We start from the raw sequence: 13,178 nt of genomic DNA, 5'->3' as shown, positions 1-13,178 counted from the left end.
CCAGCTTTTTAAAACATATAAAATGTATGTATGTATGTACATATGCATGTAGATATTTCATTAAAATTGTTTTTAGTTATAAATTGTTTTATTCAAATAATGTATGTTATGTATGTATGTGTGTGTGTAAACATGTTTATATGTCTGTGTAAATGTTGAAATATTTAAAATTACATACAGTTTTCTTTATCATTTATCATAATTGTAATTAAATTCATTTTATTCAGCAAATTGAAATTTTCATTTTTATATACATAAATCTATGTATATATTCATATGTAATTGCGTTTATGTTTAAACATTTGCATGTACATATATATGCATATCAATCACTTCAACACATTTACGAATATTCAAAATTAAATTAAAATCTAATACTGCCAATGCGGTCAATAGTGGTGGTATATTTTATTATACATGTTCGTTTTTAATGAAAAATATTGCTAATTAAATTTATTTAATTGGTTTAACAAAATATTGCAAAGTCATAATCGAAAAAAGCCACTAAAAGCAGCCTTTTTTTGCTATTTCCTTAGAAAGCATTTCCAAAAATTGCATTTAAAGTGAGAAAAAGACTCCCTTTGACTAAATGTGTCATTCTGGATTTAACACAAGTCCACTTATTAATAAATAAAAATATTTATTACTACGAACACATGCATAAGTCATGGGCTTTTAATCGTTGAAAGAATTATGAGAAATCAAATATTTTTAAATATAGTCTAAAGGCGTCCGATAACCGCAGTTTAACGTAACTAAGTAATCATACAAATACATCTAAATATATATGTATACGTTTATAGAAATAATAAATTTTATTTCTTCTAATTTTCTTTTGACGTTTACATTAAAATATGTGTAGCATAACATTGTTCTATGCACTATTTTTAATCTATATATACAAATACAAATAAGCTGTTGCGCAAATTATTATTAGTGTTGTTTTTGTTTTTTTTTTTTTCAAAATAAGATTTACAAACATTCTTCTCCTACGGGTTTATACAAGTAAATAAAAATGTGTTGAATTTCAATAAAAATCGCTTGGCGATACCTAAATACATTGAATAGTTAAAAATTGAAATTATTTATGTATGTATGTGTGTAGGCGTCCACTGTTGCACCAAAAATAGAATAATTTAAGTACGCTTTACGTCGACAACATTTTCGTGAAACAAAATTGAAATAAACCACTGCTTGAAGGGAATGACTTTTCCAAGACGCGCGAGCGCACGCGCCTTTGCGAACTTAAGCGATAAGTGCAGTTTCGTAGTTGTTTGTGTGTACATTTTGTGTTAAATTTGCGTTTTAGTGCGATCCTACCGCTCCTCAGGACTCTAGTGCATTCCTTGTAATATTAAAAGCTTCAGCGCGCGTCTGCAACAAATTAGCGCAATGCTTCTATATCTTTGCGATTTGTCGCACTGCTGGCATTTTGCGCCTCCTCTGCATTTGAGTCGTCCTCATCGTCGCGTGACGCACTGATCAACTCGTTGCGCTCATCGTCGATTTGTATCTTATGATGGGAGACCTTGCGCGCATGTGCATGCTTCAAATGCAAAGCGGCCGCCACGCCGCCACCACCACTGACATGCGCTGGCGTTGACGCATTGCTACTGCAAGCCGTGCTGCTGCCGTGCTCATTGCGCTCGTTGTTGGTGCAGAGCGTGTAATTCAAGTCTTTGGAGTTGGTGCGCCGATGGCGTAGTATACTTAAAGCCGCCTCAGCGACATTGTGCGCAGCGCCTACAACACCGCCGGCACTCACTCCCACCGGTGCTGTTGTATTGCTATTATTGCTGGCTGTTGTTGTTGCGGCGGCTGTGCGTACATTCAAGTCCTTGGAATTGTTGCGTGAGTGTCCGCGTGAACTGACCGCCGTTGCGGCCAGCGCCGCTGCTGCAGCTGCCTCTGTTTCATTCGAATTCTTCACACGTTGCTCCTCCCTGTTCATTACATTCTTCAACACATTCACATTCTTGTTCTTGTTGTTGTGATGATTGCGGAAGAAGTCCGCATCGAAGCGTATATTATTGGGCATATAAATCTGATCGTAGGAATGATTGCGTGCATGCTTCTTCACGAAGTGTCCACAACCAGTGGTTAGCTCATCATCGTCCTCTTCATCCTCCTGCGGTTTCAGCTGATTTTGTATGTAACGTATGTTGAGCGCGCCGGCGTCGTCGCGTGAATTTGTGCGCGAATGTGTGAGTTTATTACGGAAATCGCTATTTAAATCACTGGAATTATTGCGGGAATGCGTTTGAAACCGTTTTAAGCTCTTGATTTTAATGGGCTCATGCATGCCACCTTCCGTCGAGGCAGTGCCAGGCGCAATATTTTGCTCCTTCGAGAAGCTGCGTATCATTTTGACGTCACAAGATGCGCTGCGGAAATGCTTCTTCGATTTCGTTTGCGGTGTCGACAGACCCGTAGAGTTGACGGCATTATTGCACTTGTCATAGCTGCAGAGTGAGAGCGAGCGAGGAGAAATGTATGTCAGTACGAGCTTTTTAAAAGATAATATAAATATGTCAGTTAATACTAACCCATATTCTAACTGTATGTTGCGTGAATCATTTCGCGAGTGCCGCAGCACATCTGAAGTCAATATAATTTCACCATTGCTGCCATATTGCGGATTCGTCTCGTTGGTCATCAACTTTTCCTCAAATACTGTGTGGTATGTTAAAAATAATTAAAACCATTCCCTTATATTATAATGTTTTCAAAACCACTTACGTTTATCCAAACTGATAATGGAACCGATGATCGGATCGTTTGCGTTGATAGGCTTCAGTTTCTCCAATTGTTTCCTTCTTCTTACCAACCACCAATCGGCAATAAATATTACGAGTGCGACGATTTTAACTGTGGCGCAGAGTCCCACATATCTGAAATCAAAAAATCAATAGTTTTTTTGTAAATTGTTTTAGATTTTGGAATTTCATATAAAATAGACTATCAAAAAAGGCTTACTTGTATCTGAACTTCTCAATGTCATAGATCAAACAACGGCCACCCTTCTCGCCGCATGTCGATTTCCATAGTAAGCATGTCGAATCGATTAGGTTACCAAATAGAATGGGCGCCGGTATGTAACCGAACAAACGGAATATAACGAATTGCATGCCGAGCGCAAAGGAACGCTCCTCCTCCGACACGGAGCGCAAGACAATCATCAGCAGCGGCATTTGCGTCGATGCCACAATGAAAGTCATGAAGAAGAGCAATATGAGGAAAGGATAGATGGTGCGACAGGGCGTGGCGCATGGGCCGGCAGTGGCAACAGGAACCACAGTAACTTCGGCAAAATCTTCGTTGGCGTTTAACGCTTGAGCTTGACTGCCACCGGCGCCCATATAAATGCTGCTCGATATATTCGAGTGAACACCTGCGTAATGTCGAAAATAAACAATGAAAATTAAAGAGACTATAAACATAAACAGCTAGATAAAATACGCACAAGCACAGTTGGTGTAGTTGGATGTGGATGAGAAAGCGGTACAGCCTGCATGGCAGGGACTGAAGTAAGTCAGACCATTATTGCCACACACCGGTTCGACATCTGTGGTCAGGCATTCACAGCCGAAATTGCAGGCTGCCGTGAGATTGACTTGGAATGGTTCAATCACACCGTGTTTGGCGCTCCGGTAGTATGGTATTGTGGTGCCAGCCATTTTCAGATTATCGCAACCGAGGAAAAATAGCATTGCATAGAGCGCAAGGCAGATGGCGTTCGAGATGATGACAAACTGTACGGCGCCTTTGGGTTTCAACTGGAAACGTTTCAATATGCAGCCGCCTATGAAGATGCCAATACAAGCACCCGGTACGGCTATGGAACCAGTAAAAACACTCGCTTGACTTTTGCCCACACTAAATTGGGTCTCTAAGTATTTGGGTAGGAACACAACAAAGCCAGACACGATCCACAGTTCCATACAGGCACCCAAGCAAGTAACAATATACACGGGATTTGTGACGAGACGCAACATTGATTGTGGTATGTCTAGAAAATGTCGTATATATAAATAAAATGTTCATTATTTAAATAAAGTGTGAGCTAACCTTTGATGTCCTTGCCATAACCGGTATCCACACGCGGTTCGTCGTCTTCCTTCGCGCTCACAGCCACTATTTCTTTTTTTACTTTGCCTGCCGGATCGGTGCCACGTGGAAGACTATTGGAATTGTTAGGCACTGCTGGTTGCATAACAGAGCTCTTGCGTATTTTCTTCTTTTCGGTAGTGAGCACCTGTGGAATTTCAAGTAACATAAAGTTAGTACGATGTATTGACTATTGGTGGTACAGGTTTACTTTTGGAAAGGAGAAGAACGGCACGGCCACGATAAGCAGCAAAACCCCGCAAAGCAGGAAACCACCCCACCACATGCCAACCCAGCGACGATCACCTGGATCTACAAAAAATCGAAAAAGAATTAAGCAAATTTACTACAACTCTTACACCTCCTCACATACTTATCGATATAATTGTGGATGACAGTGAGTCCATGTGAAAGGACAGCAAGTAGGCGCCGAGTAAAAATCCCAGTACCGGTCCAAATGCGGCCATACTATACATACAACCTATGTACATTGATGAGCTCTCCGTTTTCACATGATCGTCCACATATGTGGTGCCGAGTGTGAAGAGTGGACTACCACCGCAACCGAGCAGCAACTGTGCTATGACAAACAATAGCACCGGCCCGAATGTTGACAACTTGCCTTCGAGACAGTTATCTTCGCGTAACGTATGCGGCGCCAATGGTGGATTGGAGAGTCCACTCGATAGTCTACCTAAGTCCATATCTTGATCACGTACCAATGCACTGCGACATATATTATCACTTGAATCATTCATAATTGTGACACCGGGATTCGGTTCGCCGGTAAAGTGTGGCACCATGAAAACCAATGAGCCAATGCCCATTATGGCGGCACCTGGAATTTATGAAATTATCGTAATACCTTTGTTAGTATAATGGCCGAGTATTAAGGCATAATATTATAATGATATGTCCAATTGACTGATAGGCCTCGAGACCTATCCAAATACACTATTAGAAACAATCTATACCTTTTTCTATTGGTTCCGCCTCAAACATCCTTTTTATTCGACCGATAGGGTGAACGGTTAGAAAGATATTAAAGAGAACGCATTCACTTTCTACCAGAACATGTGAAAAATAGTGTTTAAAATTCCCGATACACAGCCCCCAAAATATTCAAAACCTCTAGTATAACTAATGCTTGCAGGTATCTTAAAAAAAAATAGGTTAATGATGGATGACCTAAGAGCTTTCGATTTTTTCTGGTAAAAATCTAATTAAACAAGATAATAGTTATATTGTTATTGAGTGTTTCAAACTTATCTTCCATATGTTTTTCAGGTCGAGAATTCAATTGGATACCCGAAATTCGCTTTAGAAAGGTGACACATATTATAAAATACATTAAATCGATGGCTCAGATGTTAGGAAGCTTCCAATAAATTACTGCCGGAGCTCTGAATAGGTTCGGGAATGAATGTAACCTTAAGCATCTTGTTTCTTGTCTGCAATAAAACGATCGTGGCGGAGTAGCCTAGTGGGATAAATAAGAGGCTGCCAGGGGTTAGCCTATACAGACGACGTAACTCTTATAGTTGAGGGAAAGTTTGTAGGTACCGTGTATGATTTTACGCAAAGATATCTCGATGTCAGAACAAAATGGGCTTAAGAATTTGACCTTTCTGTAAATCTTAGAAAGACTGAACTAGTTCTATACACTAGGAGGTACAAAATAATGGGGGCGTCCTTGTCATCGATGGGGGAACTAGTATCAGTCCGGCGGACAGAGTTAAGAACTTAGGACGTATCCTGACCAAAAAGCTCTAATGGAAATCTAACATCGAAGAGAGAGAAAAGACGGCCTCGGTTGCCTGTTGTATTGCTGCAGAGGAGCCATCGATTCTCTGGCTATATGAAACTATATTTAAGCCTATAATGTTCTATGGGGTACAAGCGTGGTAGAGGTCAGTTGAAAAGGGGTCACTAGTGGAAAACCTAGTAAGCGTTCAAAGAGCGGCTCTCATAAGTATGATATCTCTCTTCCACAATCGGTAGTCAATCTATATTTCCGCGTTTGTTAAAGGAATAAAGGAATTTAATAAATTAAAATAAAGAATACTAACCTATACCAATCCATACGGGTATGTGACGTCGACTACCTAAATAGCTCACAAAAATTACAGTTATCACATTGCCAATCTCATAGCTGGACGCTATCAGGCCAGAATAACTTGAGGGTATCTCGAAGCGTTTCTCAATCGTTGTTATCACTGAATTTATATAACCGGAACTCAATGCCTGCTGTAGTGTGACTAAAATCGAAAGCAGCAGCACGAACACTTTGATGCGTGCAAATTTCTGTATACGACCCGGCCGATAATTGAGAATACCACAATCGCGTGACTGCAATTCGTCATCGTCATCATACTCCGATTCGTATAGCATGGCAGCCGGCGTCGTTGCATTATTATTAATGGCGGTGCCAACGACATTGCTTGCACCCACAGCAGCGCTAGCCGATGGCTGACGGCTGTGACTTTTCGCCAGAATCTCATTGCAACAACCGCTGCACACCGCCGGCTGTTGGCATTGGTTATGCGCGTGTGGGTGATGCAGATGATTGTTCTGATGTGTTGGTGGGTGATGATAATGCTGGTTGTGGCAGTTGCAGGTGGAGCGCGACGCTGCATTGGCGCACAGATTATTGACGCCAGGCGCCGCAGCGGCGCTGCAACTGACCAGTTCGCCCAAGTTGACCTGAGAGTCTTGTATGGCAGCGTCCACACTGCTGTCATCGCCGCTCGTATTCGTCTCGGAGTAAAGGCCCGTCATCTGGTACATGGACTCCTGGCGCCTGGAAGAGCAGAAGAAATCAATCGCTTAGATATATGTACATTTGTATGGAGCTAAACATGTGTATGGTGGGTGGGCGGTAGAAGTGTACAAAAAAGTATTGGTATTCATCGGAAACTAATCATTATACCGTTGCGTGCGATAATCCATTTTCGTTTTAATGTGCGGGTGTTTTTCGTAATTCCAATGGTGTTATGCGCATTTAGCCGGACATAAAAAACATTTGATTTCTATGCAAATTCGAGTATTGATTATTTTCTAAAAACACTTCAATGATTTTGAAACTTCAAAATGACATGTACAAGAATGTAATTGAGAGATGGGTTGTTTTACAGGGGTGCAGTATATAGGCACAAACCCACAAAACTATAGGGTATCGGTATCTTAAGTGCAGTTGTACTGACAGAAAATATTGTCAAGTTCTCACGGCAAACACGTGTGCCAGCCAGCTACTATTAGTCGGCCTGCCCGCATATTTACTTATTTATGTAAGTTCCACCTATAAGTATAAACCCCCCGTTCACTTAGTGCCGACTTCTTTTGTTTGGCAAAAAAACATGTGTTCGTTTGTCAGTACGTTGCCGTATTGGAAAACGATTACTGACAGGCCTTTGCTGAAGGATAATGACAAAAACAGAACTCTCTCCAAAAAACGGTTGTAAATAGAAAAGGCACGATACTTGAAAAAAAGGGGAAAGCCAAGCGTCGCTGAAGGACACGTGTGAACGTACCTGCTGTTTGTAGATTTATGAGTGCATTCGCTCGAGGCACAGTAACTCCAAAAATTAATCGGTTGATAATTTTTTTTTTTTGAAAATAATGAAAAAGGCAATACAAGTACTACATAAGGATACATTACGAAAGAACTCTCTCGAGAAAAATGAGTTACGAGAGTTGTTTATCGACAAAAAGTACCGCGAATGACGGTTGATATAGGTTTAATGCCTATCCAAGACAGTTCATTATAGAAAAACTTACGACTGATTAACGTTTTCAACGTACAGCACGCAGTGCCATTTCATCAAGAAAAAAATAACGGTTTTGTGTTATTTATGGCCCGGTGCAATCATCGGTCCTTGATAACCGACTTTCTTAAGCTCGTAATCTCGGCGACATTGGGTTTGGATTTCTCGATAGAGAACACTTCGGTGAGCAAATAATTTCACGTTTTGGACCAGCCGAATGGCCAACAAGATCGTGAAATGTCACACCGTTAGACTTTTCCTGTGGAGATATGTAAAATCTAAAGTCTTTGCGGACAATCACGCTTCGTTTCAGTCCTTGGAGCAAAACATCACGCGTGTAATTCGCCAGTTAACAGTCGAAATACTCGAACGAGTCATCGAAAATTGGACTCAACTGATGGGCCATCTGAGTCGTAGCCGCGGCCATTTTCTTCCATTATCTTTATGAGAGATTTCGAGACGAAAAGATTCAAACTCTACCGAAAAATTATGAGTGATTTACCGATTTGCCGTTTAAATATTAATAGGGGAAATATAGAAAAAATTCTGGTGATATAAATCGTATATTCAGATAGTGAGTAACACTAAAGCGGTTTTAGGATCACACCGCAGCACTCATCCTTTAGTACTTTAAAAACTAGTATGCTTTGCCCCCTTTAGAGTGATTGTTGTTATTTTTAGTTGGAAATTATTTGCAGTCACTGTTAGCGGTATGTATACATACAAATATACATTTCTACTGTGGTTGCATGTGTGCGGTAACTCCCCATGAGGTCAAACGTCATGTCAACCGAAGGCCAAAGTGTCAAGTTCAGTTCTTAACGCTTTCAGCAGTATGGCAATGGCATGACAACGGCATCCGTGATTCCATAACTATCAATGGATACGTTATGAAAACCAAAACACCAATGCATACACATAGACATTTACGAGTTCACATAGTTACACCATTATGTATTTGTCTCATTGATGTGCATTCACTTCAAACGCATTCACTCACTGACTAAATGACTTACTTGCACGATGCTCTAACATTTCAGCGTCCGCCGCAGTCGCATAGTCCCACTAACAGTTGGTCATCGTTAGCAACTTAAGCGCACTTATACGAAAAAATATAAACGGCCACATTTATGAACTCGCACTCAACAAAAACACAAAACACCATTTACAAATAACAACAACATAAAGTTAAAAAAAAAAACCATTAACCGCATATTTCAATTCCAACAACGTTTGAAAAATAAACAATTCCAAAAATATATATTTGTTTCGTGTTCTTTTCGAGCGGAGCCAACTTGGTAGCACGTGGAACTCTCGCAACTCGCACGGCCGATACTCATTTGCTAACTAAATCAATGAAGCGCTTCGAGTTGGCTCGCTGACTGCTTTGACTATAGTTGGTTGGTGTTGCTGAGTCGTCTACGTCGTTGGTCATACCACGCCTGCTCGCCTGTCTGCTAGTCGGCTAAAGGCTCGTCTGCCTGCTTGGTAGTATAGCCTCAATATACTGGCGTCCAAATCACCTGCCTTGCAGTTTTAGCACGTGTGGCATGTTTGTTCTACCTTCTCATCTTTTATTCACCATTTTCTTTGTTTCATTCAACCATGCATGGCATTCATGTAATTGGAGTTCGAATGTAGTAGCTTTAGTAGTCCAATGAGCTTTAATGCCGCATAGTGGGATATTGTGGTAAAAAACCTGAACAAATTTTCATTACAGAAAACAGTATAACAGTCAAACATTCGAAGGAAGGTGGTGTCTAAAATCGTCCTCAAAGAAATGTATATATTCCTATAGTCCCTAGATGGAGCCTCACAACCATGAGGCAAAAAAGGTTGTCATCGCTCCACTGTGATAACACAAAAACTAAGTGGTTTTGACGCCTTTCAGCTGACGGGTCCATCAATTCATACTGTAACTTTAAGAAACACATCGATAGGTAAGAAAATCATTGAAAATTTGAATTCGCAATTCACTACTTAATTTATAGCTCTTTACGTCATATTGGATCACTAAAATAATATAGCTTTACCACTTATCAAACTTTCTGGAGAGAATCTGCCAAATTTAAATTAGACTCGAGCAAAAAATGTTAATATGGCAACACCGAAATGGAAATCTATTCGACTATATTTTGGAGAGAGAACGCATTCAAATGTACTCTCACGATAGAAGAGTGCGTCTTCTTATCTGAATATCCAAAATATACATATTTGATTGGTTGGTTGCTCGAAGTCTGTGATATCTGCTTCGGACAGTTAGTCAGACCTTATTGATATCAAGTAAAAATTCCTGAGTATGATTTAAGAGACCATTATGTATCGACTAAGCACTTCGAGCTTAACGCAAATATTTTAATGCAATTGACTAATGATATGACTTTCAAAAAATTTTAACCTCTGTCAGGCGAAACTTGTGCAATCGAGGAAAAAAATTTATTTTATTTAAAATTTCAAAACAATTTTAACATTTGTAGTCTATGGAAACTACTAGCTTTCATCCTGGGAGCCTCATAGATATCTCACTATACCTAAAGATATCTAATGAAATACATTGATGGACAATTAGCTTCATCTAAAGCATTTTTTTGGACACATTATTTATTTAAAATAATCAAAAAAATTGAGCAGAAATTTGCATAAATTGCTCCACTGTTTATCGTGACGAGCGGTGTTCGTCATAAAATGGCAAACACTGTTCCTTTGGTGCTCTAAAGATGTAGGTAATAACACTGAAAAGCAACTAGCTATGTATATATGTATAAACATGTGTATATGAAGGCATGTGATTACTTTTGGAATGGTAATCGATGACTCTTACAAACTTAACTTAGTTGAAGTAAAAGCGAAAAGGCATTGGAATAATACGGAAATCGCGCTGCGCTTTACAACTGCTACATACATATGTTTCCCATGTATTCACATACATATATAATATACATTTATACATGTATCTCAATGAATATGTATGTAGTTACTTATAGATTTTTAAATCTACCGCATTCTGGTACGGGTAATTTCTTACAACGATGTGCTTACGCTGCATACGAATAACTACATAATTACATACACATATGTATAAGCTTATGTATGTATTCACATACAGATATATAAATAAGAGCTTACATACATACATACATATGTAGTATAAAAAACTTTCGCTCTCGTCTTGTCCATATCATTATTAAATGCTATTAAAGTCAAGTAAACTAATTTAATCGATATTTTCCTTACAAATGTGTTGTTGTTCTTGCCTTTCAATCAACTGTATGCAGAAATTTTATGAACAGTTAAATCACTGATTGGTACTTTGGACTGAATTATGAGATGATTGATGAGGGGAAATACATACAAACATGCATTTATTTAAAAAGTAAAACTTCCATTTTAAAGCGCTATAAATAAAAAATAATCCATAATCCCCAATTTAACTGAATTCAGGCTGCAGACCCATTTCTAAATGAATATCATAACTTTAGCGCGATTCGGAGTTGAAAATATAAGAAATTTACCCTTTAAAATCTAAAGTCTTCGTATCATTAACACTTTCGTGAAACATATTCGTTTGAAATGAGGTATCAATGCTAATGACGATGTAGTGGTACTTCATATGGATTAATTAAAAAATTTAATTATCACTCACTTTTAGTTTAAATTGCATATATAACAAATTACTCTATCAGTTGATATCACAATTACCAAGCATTATCAGTGTTCGATATCTAGGAAAAGAGATTAAAAAGTGAGATCCAAGAAATTTTTGATCTTGTTCTCGCAAATACGGGACATTCCATAACGAAGTGATGAGATGATTCCACCTCGTCCTATTCCAGAAAAATTCTACAGCTAGCACCAGCTAAGATTTTTAATGTAACACCGGGCATCCCGATGAAAGAAAGCCAGTTAGAACCCCCACAATTAAGAAGAGATCAACTTTGCTAAGGGTGAAAGCTCCGTAGACCTTATACATTCTTACTTAGGCCGGAATGATCTGGCGACTGCGCAAGTGTTAGGGACTAACCAGCGCTTGTTCAGCTCAGGCGACCCCAACCTTTTCATGTCCCTACCATTGACCGATACACACGATATAAATTCAAGTGGAAATTATAAAATTAATATATTAGGAGGAAGGGGCCAGTAACATCGTATATACTATTTCACTAATTTTCGCACTGTATAATAAAATACAAGGGAGAAATATTTCAGCAAATTATACAACATAAATTTTATAGCAATGGTCCGATTCTCGCCAATGAGTGCCGAGGAATTCGAGTACCAAGTTTCATTAACATATCTCAATTTTTACTCAAGTAATATCTTACATGGCAGCACTGGCAGAAAATCCGAAATTTCCTTCCCTAACACGGATTTCTATAACTCGAAGTTCTCCATAACTCGAACTCTTGAAGTGACAATAAAAGTAAAATTTCATAAAAATTTCCTTCTATAAATCGAACTTTTCTACCAGGACATTATCCAAAATTTAAAATTTTACTATGAGGGAACAATTTTAAAAGAGTCTTTCTATATCGTATGGGGACAAACAAAAAATATGGTTTTATACTTATAGATTTCCTAAATCGTGTAACAAAGGCATGAGATATAGAAGTCAAGATCTAAACAATAGCAAACTGGATCAAACAAAATTACAAAATACATGTTTTAATGTATTTAAATACAATTTATTGCGAAGTAAATAACTAAAACTGTGGGGAAATCTATATTTTACAGCTTTTTGGAAAATGTATGTTTTAATGAACATTTCTATAACTCGAAGTCTCTCTAACTCGAATTTTTTTGTGGATTATGGTGATTCGAGTTAAAGAAGTTCCACTGTATCTCAACTAGATTTTGGGTGCAAACAACCGTTATGTCTGAGAGAATAAGAAAAAAAAACAAAAAAAAAATATCCGACAATTTAATTTAAAAAAGTTTACAATTAAATAAGGTTTTGGTCTAACTCCGATGGGTTTACCAACATATAGCTTTTGCAATCACCAAATTATAAATTATCTTAATGAAATTAAATAACCAAGCAAATTTCCACTTCAATTTCCTGACCTTCCACACCTTCACATATCCACGTAAGTGTGAGAAACAAATAAATTACTTTTACATTTGACATTTTATCACGCCACTTTTCATGTCATTTCAATACTTCACAGCCACGCTTGGCCATCATTAAGCAAATGGTTAATTATTAGTTTGCGTGAAATTCCAGTTGACAAGCCTTATTTTGCCACGCATCTCTTTAATGACACACACATTCGCGCAACAATTTGCCAATTTTGGCCAAAATTCACTCAC

General features: G+C 38.5%; 1 protein-coding gene across 5 annotated transcripts in view; it reads right to left on the bottom strand.

Annotated features, from left to right (window-relative positions):
- Window positions 1-792: 792 nt before the first annotated feature.
- The window catches only part of Slco5a1_0 (Solute carrier organic anion transporter family member 5A1), a 56,615-nt gene continuing 44,229 nt past the window's right edge, over window positions 793-13,178 (bottom strand). For 3 of the 5 annotated variants that reach the window (XM_011191908.3, XM_011191909.3, XM_011191911.3), the window contains exons 3-11: window positions 6,177-6,907; window positions 4,481-4,945; window positions 4,319-4,419; window positions 4,069-4,255; window positions 3,464-4,009; window positions 2,977-3,391; window positions 2,740-2,891; window positions 2,547-2,673; window positions 793-2,462 (exon numbers count right to left, since the gene is read on the bottom strand). In XM_011191908.3, coding sequence (XP_011190210.2) covers window positions 1,385-2,462; window positions 2,547-2,673; window positions 2,740-2,891; window positions 2,977-3,391; window positions 3,464-4,009; window positions 4,069-4,255; window positions 4,319-4,419; window positions 4,481-4,945; window positions 6,177-6,907 — 3,802 coding nt within the window. In that variant the 3' untranslated portion in view covers window positions 793-1,384. Of the gene's footprint in view, window positions 2,463-2,546; window positions 2,674-2,739; window positions 2,892-2,976; window positions 3,392-3,463; window positions 4,010-4,068; window positions 4,256-4,318; window positions 4,420-4,480; window positions 4,946-6,176; window positions 6,908-7,036; window positions 7,223-8,887; window positions 10,188-13,178 lie in introns of those variants that run through there. The other 2 variants (XM_011191913.3, XM_011191912.3) reach the window with 2 other exon arrangements.

Source organism: Zeugodacus cucurbitae, chromosome 3 (genome assembly GCF_028554725.1).
Source record: "Zeugodacus cucurbitae isolate PBARC_wt_2022May chromosome 3, idZeuCucr1.2, whole genome shotgun sequence".
Lineage (NCBI taxonomy): Eukaryota > Metazoa > Arthropoda > Insecta > Diptera > Tephritidae > Zeugodacus > Zeugodacus cucurbitae.
The sequence above is the reverse complement of the archived record's forward strand: the minus strand, read 5'-3'. Positions and strand labels throughout refer to the sequence as shown.